At 45.0% G+C, this 10456-nt stretch overlaps 1 protein-coding gene across 1 annotated transcript; it reads right to left on the minus strand.

Annotated features, from left to right (window-relative positions):
* Positions 1-554: 554 nt before the first annotated feature.
* EPCAM (epithelial cell adhesion molecule) lies at positions 555-7478 on the minus strand. The gene is made up of 9 exons (XM_066547799.1): positions 7415-7478; positions 6972-7079; positions 6148-6388; positions 5805-5870; positions 4561-4624; positions 4088-4189; positions 3734-3931; positions 3322-3363; positions 555-2078 (listed from the first exon to the last, which is right to left on the minus strand). Exons 1-9 carry the CDS (start codon positions 7476-7478, stop codon positions 2037-2039), a joined length of 927 nt encoding a protein of 308 aa, XP_066403896.1. The 3' UTR covers positions 555-2036.
* Positions 7479-10456: the final 2978 nt, after the last annotated feature.

Genomic DNA, 10456 nt, shown 5'->3' on the forward strand with positions numbered 1-10456 from the left:
CCTTGGCTATTTTCAGGCAAATTTGATGAGGAAGAAGACCATAATACAGCACTAAGCTTCATATCTGACACAAAAATCTCCACTATGTAAAAAAAAAAAAAAAAAAGGAAAAGTGTCTGAATGCCTCCCTGCAGTGTGGGAAAAGCAGGGAGAAGATGATGTTCAAACAAACCAACTGGGACAAGGTCCAGGCCACAGAGCAGCCACAGACCAGCCTGTCCAGTCAAGTCTGCACACGTGCAGCTCCAGCCCAGCCACAGCACACAACACCTCCTTCCATCCCACAGGCCAGAAACCTGGTGAGAAATGGGGAGGGAGGGAGGGAGGGAGGAGAACAATGGCATTGGAATACTGGGGAGAAGAAAGAAATGATGAGGATACCATATTGCAGACATTTAAGGAAGTAGAGGAGATGGGAGACTGAAGCATTGGGGAATACACACAGCTCACCACAAGACCAACTTACTGAAAACTTGGCTTTATTTGGTTAACAGCTTACAGAATTGTACAAAATTCATCACACCTCAGCAGATTGCCTGCATACCTGGGGAGAAAGGGAATTGCACAGATCAGCAGAGGGAGAGCCTGCCCTGCAGAAGTTATTGACAAAGCTGCCTGAAAAGGCTGCAAAACATTCCAGTAAATTCCCTACTTCAGGATTTTTGGGCAATCTCCACTACAGCAATGCATGCATGTGAGGTACAACCCTGTTTGAAGGGCAGAAGGGATGCTGGTGAGCTGTGACAGTGGAGGTGACACCAGCAGTTCAGCAAGGTCCCTGTGGTATCTAGCAGGCACACTGATGGGGCATGCTTCACGTTTCATTTCATGGACAGTACACAGAATGTCCTCCCAGGAGCTTATCCTACTTTTCCTGTTTTAGCCAGGGTGGGTCAGAACAGGCACCACATTAGTAACAAGGTTTGTCATTCAGTTCCTTATCTTGAATCTCATTATTTCTTTGGCAACAGGAGTTACAGCATTTCCTTTATAAATCAGATTTGCTGGAGGGATTGCTAGCCAACATCCATGGCACAGGTCACTGACAGCCAGAGCAGGCGCTCCTGTCCTGGGAGGCTGAGAGCCTAGGGAAGTCTGGTCCACAGCTATGGCAGAGAACAGGAATAACAGGAGAAACAGCTCCTTGCTGTGCAGCAGCTTTGCCACAGACAAAATCACAGTAAATGGGGTAAAAACTGCTCTCCCCCAGCTCCACCATCAGATGCCCCTGCCCACCCCCAATCCTGCACCAGACATGTCCTAGGGTAGAGGCTTATTTTCAATACCTACATAGCATTGGAAAGATCAGTCTGTGAATTCCTGAAATGACTGTATTCTCAGCCTGCTGGATTTTTTTATACAACAATGTGTATTATCATTTCACTCTTGTTGCAAACTTTTCACAGCTTTAAGAAAAAATATGCTATTGAGATACTAGATGGCTAATAAAAATTGCTAATTGGAGTTCTAGAATATTTTCAACTATGCTGAGGTTCCTTGCTTTAAGGAATCAAACTACAAATTTGTAAGCATGGTAATTTAGCAGATTATCATTCACCATGGAAGAATTAGAAGCCTGTTTCAAAGTTTTATTAATTCAAGTCATAAAAAAGTTACAGCAACTTCAAATATGTACAAACTGCCATAAAAAGGTTGCATTCAGTTACACAGGAGACAGTCCTGTTACAACATGGCTACAAAATCATTACTTTCAATAAATCTCCCAAAAGGGTAAAATAACCATTTAGGCATGTATGCTCCAAAACTCTAGTAACAGCAGTTGTCAACTCGTTTCATCATCATAAAAAAAATAAAATCAGGGAGCAATAGTTAAGTTTTACTTGAGTAAGATGGGGCATTTAACTCTCAACAAATAGTAAAAGTAGTTGAATGGTTACCAGTCTTGGCTGTTAAAGAGTTTTAACAATCATTAAGCGAGCACGATTGCCTCCATTTCAGGAGGAAATTAAGATTCATGCCTCCAATGTTTTTGTTGTCTTCTTTCTTGTAGTCTGGTTTGCCTTCAGTTGATTTAGTTAAGCATTCAGCCCTCTATGCATTTCGTTCATTTCCTTCACCTGGAGGGGAGGAGGCAGAGGAGACATCAACATCTGTGCTGTTTCTAAACTTTAAGACTCAGTATATTGTCATTGGGACTTAACAGCCCAGATTTTCATTAGCAAATGGATTTGATGCAACACTAACAGAACCAAGCGTGACAAACTCACCAGATGGAAAAAAAAAAAGAAGGAAAAAAAAACAACAAGGAAAAAAAAAACCCCAGGAAAAAAACCCAGGAAAAAAAAAAAGGAAAAAAAAAAAAGGAAAAAAAAAAAGGAAAAAAAAAAAAGGAAAAAAAAAAAGGAAAAAAAAAAAAAGGAAGGAAAAAAAAGGAAAAAAAAGGAAAAAAAAAGGAAAAAAAAGGAAAAAAAAAAGGAAAAAAAAAAGGAAAAAAAAAAGGAAAAAAAAAAGGAAAAAAAAAAAGGAAAAAAAAAAAGGAAAAAAAAGGAAAAAAAAAAGGAAAAAAAAAGGAAAAAAAAAAGGAAAAAAAAAAGGAAAAAAAAAGGAAAAAAAAAGGAAAAAAAAAGGAAAAAAAAAGGAAAAAAAAAGGAGAAAAAAAAAGGAGAAAAAAAAGGAGAAAAAAAAGGAGAAAAAAAGGAGAAAAAAAAGGAGAAAAAAAAGGAGAAAAAAAAGGAGAAAAAAAAAGGAGAAAAAAAAAGGAAAAAAAAAGGAAAAAAAAAGGAAAAAAAAAGGAAAAAAAAAGGAAAAAAAAAGGAAAAAAAAAGGAAAAAAAAAGGAAAAAAAAAGGAAAAAAAAAGGAAAAAAAAAGGAAAAAAAGCACTACTTAGGGCACATGCAGGAAGCAGACAATACTGTTTGGCTGCTACAACATTGTTTGGATTCCTCCACAAAAGGCTCCACACCTGGGTGAAGCACCATTTGCTATTCCATTGGGAAGCAGCTTCTCAATAGGAACTGTGAGATCCATGCAAATACCTCAGTAAAGGTCTTGTCACAGAACAAGACTATCAGCACTTCCTGTGGATTGCACAGCCCTTTGCTATACATATGTAAAATAGAACTTGCAGAAAAACCGAACCCCACCCCCTCAGCCCCGGGAAAAGCCGATCACCAGCTGCCTTTGAAACTAGCGCAGACCTACACAGAGGTGAAAATTAGCTGCAGAATTTAAATACTTTCAGTCTCCTTGAACACATCTGGGGCACCCAAAGCCAGTTTTTAACCTATAGCAAACTTAAAAGTTTCTGGATTGTGGTCAAACTCCTCTCCACACATACACCACTAAGAGAAATTAATTACCTCAGCTTTCACGTACTTCCCTTTCCTCCTCCTTGTCAGGACCTGTAACAGAAGGATGCAATATTTTTTAAATCTTGGTATACAAGTAACTTTATCTGGTTTTGACTTGAAAAGCACAAACTCGGAGCTGCCTGTTCCCTATCCTTCCAATGTGAGGTAGGAACAAACGAGGTTGTTTGTCACTCTCAACTACTTTAAACCAGGAAGCACTTTGTTCACCTCTGCGATTGTTCCCAGTACTTGTTTTCCGGGTGACACCCTTCAGCTGTAACCTGAAACAGTGACAGTGTGCCCATCACCAGTTTCCCACCTCCCATGTCTGAAAGAGCAAGCCAATTTACCAAACATGTGTGCTGTTACTTCCCAAATTGTTACCAGCACCATTCTACTTGGCAGCTTTGCTAGAACTCACCAGGACAACAATTGCAGCCACTATTGCTACCAGTACCACTACAATGACAGCAATGACGCCGGGAGTCAGGGACTTCATGGAGAACTCCGGTGCTATTTCATCAACATAGTAGACCACCGTCTTCTCAAGCTTCACCGGCTCGTTGTCAATGCTGACATTTATCCCAGCATTATTATGAAAGATGGACTGACCTTTCACCTAAAGGAGACAGGAAAAGACAGACTTGCTCATTCACATTGTAGTAAGGCATTTATCTCATCACAGGAATAATTCTCCTGGCTTTAGCCAGCACATCCGAGTGCAGTGCAAGACACAAACCCAGCCTCTGGTAGACCTGACCCACGACACACTTACATCTTTCTCAAAGTAGTAGGCCACATCAGCTATATCCACATCTCCATCTGATTTTTGTGAGGTGTTTTGCTTCAAATCAATAGTAATGTAAGGGTTTTCATACTGGAAAAAAATATAGTGTGGCATTAAGAAAGAGGTACTTTAAATCCAGCTATTGAATAATCACCAAAACATTATGATCCAGTTTGTGAACTTGCATCTTGGATAGAGTTTATGGTTCTTGAACTCAAGCCAACTGTTTACAGTAGGATTCAAATTCCACTGCTAGTGAAGCAAAGGAGTTATCTACGGACTAAGGAGAGCAGTGTCATTTCTCAGCAGCATTTCTGTTCAGATACAGCTATTTGCTAACTGCTCGCCATTTTGAGAGCTTCTACTAGAACTCATGCTGTATTGCATTAGTCAAACACGAGTTTTTGAAGTTACAACAAAATGAAATTCTGGTACTTTACTAAACTCTCTGTGCCCCTTACCAGAACATTGGTTATGTAGCGGCTGTTCAGCTGGTAACGACTGGTAATGGTGTCCATGAAAAACCTGCAAGGACACCAAAGTCATGGCTGTAAAACCAGTATTTTTTCACATATATCATTTGACAAGTAGAGAAGACTGGTGTAATTGTTTCCTTCTGCAGTCTCTGTGGTGGGTGGAGCTCAGTTAGCATCTAAACCCTTCACCTAGTCTTTCGCTCACTTCCCCCTAGCAGGATCGGGAAAAGAATCAGAAGGGCAAAAGCAAGGGTTAAAACAAAACAACCCTCATAGTTTAAAATAAAGACAGTCTGGGAAGTGAAAGGGCTGGGTGGGGGAAGTACAAAACCTCAAGTGATGTAAAAGCAATCAGTCATCACTGACAGATCAACGTCCAGCCAACCTCTGAGCAGTGGCTACTTGGGAAAAGACTTTCCCCCGGATTTATTGCTGAACGCAGCATTATACAATATAGGCTAGCTGTTCAGTCAATTCAGGTCAGCCTGTCCCCCTCCCAGCCTCTTGCCCATCCCCACCCTACTCACTGGGGCAGCAGAGTGAGAGTCTGAGAAGGCCTTGGCATGTGTTGTTCAGCAGCAGCTAAAGCACTAGTGAATTCATCAACACCATTTTGGTCTAAAACACAGCACCACACCAACTGCTACCAAAAAAATTAACCCTGCCCCAACCAAACCCAGTGCACTCTCCTCATACTAGAGTTCAATAACTCGTCACAGTGAAGATGCACTTACTGTAAAACTAACACCTGTGTTAGACAAAAGAGCTTTACAGTTTGAAAAGCTCAGAACAAGAGCTAGAGGGCAGCAGCTTTTGATTTGGAAAGGAAGCAATCCAATAGCCACAAGTGGGGTTTTAACAAAATGAAAAAAAAAAGAAAAAAGGCTAAACTGTCCTTTTCCTCCTGCTGCTTCTATGTAGTCATTCTGCCATTTTTGTCAGTTTGCTTTCTGATCAGTTTCACCCATTACCTTCCGTTTCTTTTAGTATATTGATTTGAGGAGAGAAAAAACTAGCAATCAATTTTAAATGGAAAGGAATCTCTTTAGCAGTTAATTTGTTTCCAAAACAAATTAAAGCAATTCTATGAAGAATCTGCAGCTTGCTTCTAAAATGTCTTACAAGTGAGTTCACAGGTCTGTCACTGCTTATAGCAACTACTTAGAAATACACTAGTTATCTACTGGAACATACATACACTACCATAACATTTTACGATCATCACTTACTTCTTTAAAGATTCAGCATTCAGAGGAGCATTTCTCTCAGCATGTTTCATTTCAATGATGATCCACCTGAAGTACAATGAATATTCTTGAAGTACATGCATATACAACACAACAAAAAAACTAACCCCGGGCTAAAAAACCAGAACAATGAGACAAAACCAAGGCAAGCAAAGTCTCTTCCAACCCCACTCAACATCTCCTTGTTTCTGAAGGAAAAACACCCCAGCCAAGTAACCAAGTGTTGATTGCTCCATCTTCATTCAGCCCAGTGCATCATTCACACAAGGCAGAGCCTCACACAGGAATGTTTTCGTGTCACAGCACACCCTGTTGAAACACTTACATCGTTCTGACTAATTCACTGCACTTCAAGTCTGCATCGTGTTTGTCAGTTCTCCTAACTCCAGCTGTATTCACACACCAACAGGTGGTTCCATTGCACTGCTTCGCCTTGAAAGCGCCCGTGTTTTCACACTCGGGATCATAGAGACCATCGGTATCTTCAAACGCATCTTTTGGTTTCTCACGACGACCCGACTTGGAGCCCATCACTTCTGCTTTCATCAGCAGGCATTTTGAAGTCACTAAAAACAACCAGAAAGTCGCGTTATGCAGCGGCAGAGCACGCATGTCCAAACCAGAGCCCCGAGTCCGTACAAACACCAGGTTACATCAGCGAGAACCAGATTCGAAGCCATTGCACGGAAGAGCAGATGGCTAATGTGTAGGTGGTGCATAAAATCAATACAACTGGGGTATGGCAGCCTCTCAAGGCAAAGGCCAACAAGTCCAGCCTTAGGATTTACACGTTTCATTCCTCACAGCTGAGATTGAGCCCAGAGTGAGGTCTTGTCACAAGGCTCTGTCCCCTCTAGGTTTGTAGGAAAAGTGAGGAAATGCTCTTGTAAGCAAGCTAAACGTTCATCATCCAAGAAATCCTTGCCACTGGAGAACAAATATTGAGGAGGAGACGTGAGCCTACATCAGTACAAGCAGAGAAACCCTGATCGCTTCTCTTCCAACACTAGCTGATCTGGGAGACCAGGAAGAAGAACTCCTTCCTTGCCTCCATTGTTTGCTGGGACCTCAGCGGTCATTCCCACAAATTCCCCGGCGTTCCGCGGGCTCGCTTCCGTGCCACCCACCCTGCCGTGCCCTTTTACTCACGGGTGGAGCAGTCCACGGTGGCTCCGGAGCCGATGGCTTGGCAGAGACATCGGCCGCTACCGTCCACCCTGCAGTCGGTGACGCGCTTGTTCTTCTCGCACACGCACGCTGCGAGGGAAGCGCGGCCGTGAGCGGGCACCGCCACCCCACGGCAGGACAAAGCCGCCCCGGGCCGGCCGGGCGTGGCGTGCCCGCACCGCCCGCGTCCCCCCGGCCTCCCTCCCTCCCTCCCTCCCTCCCTCCCTTCCCGAGCGCCGGGGCTCCCCTCGGGGCGCTATGGGGGCCGGGCGCTCCTGCCCGCTAAGGGGGAATGGTGTCGCCGTTCGGGGCACAGGGCGCCCAGCGGAGCGGCCCTGCCGACAGCGGGGCCGGGAGGGGGTCCCGGGGCGGGGAGCTCCCTCAGGAGCGGGGTGTGGAGCGGACGGCCGGGTGCGGGCACTCACAGCTCCGGACGGTGGAGGCAAGGCAGAGCAGCAGCAGCAGCGCGGCCCCGCGGAGCGGCTTCATGGCTGGGGCGGGCGGCGGGGAGGCCAGGGAAGGTGCTCGGGGACGCGGGCAGAGCGGGAGCGGTGTGTGCGCGGAGCGGCGGCGGAGCGCTGTGAGCCGCCCGACAGGTTCCGCAGGTGCTGGTGGTGGCTGCGCCGCGCCCTCCCGGCTCCGGTTACACCTGGGAGGACGCGCGGGGGGAGCGGCGGCGGCAGCGGCTCCTCCCCCGGGCCCGCCGGGCGCGCTCTTAAACCACCGCCGCCCCCTCCTCCCGCCGCACCTGGGCGAAACTGGATGGGTAGGGCGGGACCCGCTCCCGGCCTCAGCAGCGCCTCTCCTGCGGGAGGGATGGGGGAGCGGCTGTGCCCGCTCCGTACCCGGGCTCTGAAACCGCCCCGCCTGGGCGGAGGGGTGGCGAGGAGCCGGGGGACAGCGGCCCCCACCGCCTAGGGAAAGTGTTACTCATCCTCGGGAGCTCCCGGGTGTGTTTGTCCTGTGACACACGGGTAGGGGAGCGGGAACCGCGGCCCTCCCGGCTCAGGGCTTCCCGCGCCCGCCGCTGACCTTCGGAGCCTCGGGGCGGTCCCCAGGTCTCTGCCCTGGCCTGGTGGCCCCGGGCTCTTCCCCCGGGACCGGCGGGGGTGTTTCCGCTCCCCTCTCGGCGAGCTGAGAGCAGACATATAGGGGCAGGGAATACTCGCAGGGAATGCTCGCACTTTATGGTGAGCTTTGTTCGCATCCAGGGAGCCCTGTGAAATACTCCGTGCTTGACATAAATTCTGATAATCCCTCAGTAAATTAAAAACCAAAACGCTTATCTATATAGAATAAACACTTTTGTAAGGTTCTTCACTGATCGTGCGTTTAGTTTTTATTTTCGGTTTTGATTCCTTTCTGGAATACATAGTAGATGTCTCTACCTCAAGGTTGCTCTGAAGATTCGCTCCTGGTACTGTAGTATCCTCATTTCCTCGCTCGGGGGAAAGCAGTCCTGAGTGCTTTGTCTCTGAGCAGCGCAGCTTTGTGGGAACCTACAACATGGAAGGTAGTGCCAGAGCCCAGCCAGGTTGCCGGGGAGGAAGCACGGGAAAGCCGGCTGCAGGCTTTAAAATGGCTTTCCAAAGTGTAAAAGCAATGTCAAAATGGAAGAAAAAAGATAGGTATGGTACACTGGAAATGCTTTATGAGCCTTGAGTTTATTTATTCAGTTAAAAATATGCATAGATCTTTCTAAAAGATAGATACATTAGCACCCTAGAAAAACAAGTTATTTTAGTACAGCATAAAACCAGAATGACATCCTGCCCAAAGACTTGAAGCTTCCTCCTACCAGTTCACTGTACAATAAAAATATGTTTCAGCTTTTGCATGTGGAGATGTCAGTAAGTGAAACTTGTTTGAAAACTTTGTGTGACTGAAGTGAAACTGCCGGTGAGCTATCTTGGTGTTTTTGTCTCTGTGCGCAGCTGTGTTTGTGTTGTACCTGCTTTTGTGTGCTGTTTTTGTCTCCAGTGCCCTGCTGCTGTCTCAGATGGGTCCAAGTTAAAGGAGTATGGTTTTGCTCTTTGGATTTGCTCCTGGTGCAGCCCAAATCAGAGTTTTGCAGCATTTGTCTTGATTCTTTTTGTGGTTTTCTGTGGTTTCTGATTGATGATAAGTACATTCTTCCGATACACTTGTCAAAGACTCAAAAGGAAAGCTTGGCCTAGCAATATGAAAACTTGGCAAGACTAAAGTCTCAGATATGGACTTCTTGTATGGCTTTTGTCAAGTGATGGCATTTTCCAGAAAGATGAGTAGGATCAATAAGCTCAGAAATGCCTGCCTTACTATAGACCTCTTACTTCATATTAAAGTACTGCTTTTTTCAAGATGAGAAGAGCTGTCTTGTCATTGTCAAGCTGACCTACGTAAGCCTTGATAAAAGGGACCAATAAACTTTATGATAGGCTTTTGCCTTTATTTAATTTATTTTTTTAATACGTAAATGTTGAGGAACAGAACAGGCTGGGTACAGCTAGTTCTCTTTCTTCTCCTGATCCTTGTTCTGTGCCTAGTTTTACAAATCTAAGCAGTTTTGAAATCTTGGAGTGACTACTACTAAAAGTTGCCCTCCTTCTTTCTACAAGCACCTTCAAATACCACATAGGCATTTTTTTATCAGAAAGTAGCTACAGCCTTTAGTATCTAGGGGCTGAATGGTCTTAGAGTATTTGTATGGACTAGAGCCTCTCACAGTGTGTTTTGGCACTGTTATGCTGTGACATGTAGCAAAATGTGAGTTAGCACCTGTAGAAAGTACTTTGGTAACTCTGCTACAAACATAGGGGCATCATGCAGACTTTTGTAGTATAACATTTAATTTGGCTCCAGTTTGCAGGGGCTGATAAGGACCTTGCTACTTTGTGGTCTTGCCAGATTTCCAGATGTGAAGAAATGCTTGTTTAAATGTTGCTCAGTATTTTTGAAGGAGAGTTGCTCTACATGAGGTCACTCACCAGCAAGGCAAAAGAAATGAGGGACCATTCACAGCAGAATTCATCTTACCCTCTTTGCAGGTTATTTTGAGGGCAGCTTCTCAATAGAATCAAAGCCACTGGAGCACACATGAGGCTAAACAGGTACAAGGGCCTGAGTGTTGAAGTTTATTACACAGGTATCTTGTGTTTGGGGGGGTTGGGAGGCAGTGACATTTTTGTACCTTTTGTGGTGCTTGTACCTCTTTGTGCTGAAATACGTGACCACATTCAATGACTATTCTATATTAGCTTTCCTCAGCACACAGCTCTAAATGTAAGGCCTTGCATATTGGTTATAAACAGGATAATTTTATCAACTATTGGAGATACCTCCTCTTATCAAATAGCTGACTGCTGATTAGGCAGTGCAGTGTAGGCTCATTGTGGTTTACTCTTACTAAAGCGTAATTACAGCTCAGACAAATGATAATTTAAATGCTATGAGCACTATACTGGCTCTACTTTATAGCAAAAAGAAAA

The sequence above is a fragment of the Molothrus aeneus genome, chromosome 3 (genome assembly GCF_037042795.1).
Source record: "Molothrus aeneus isolate 106 chromosome 3, BPBGC_Maene_1.0, whole genome shotgun sequence".
NCBI lineage: Eukaryota > Metazoa > Chordata > Aves > Passeriformes > Icteridae > Molothrus > Molothrus aeneus.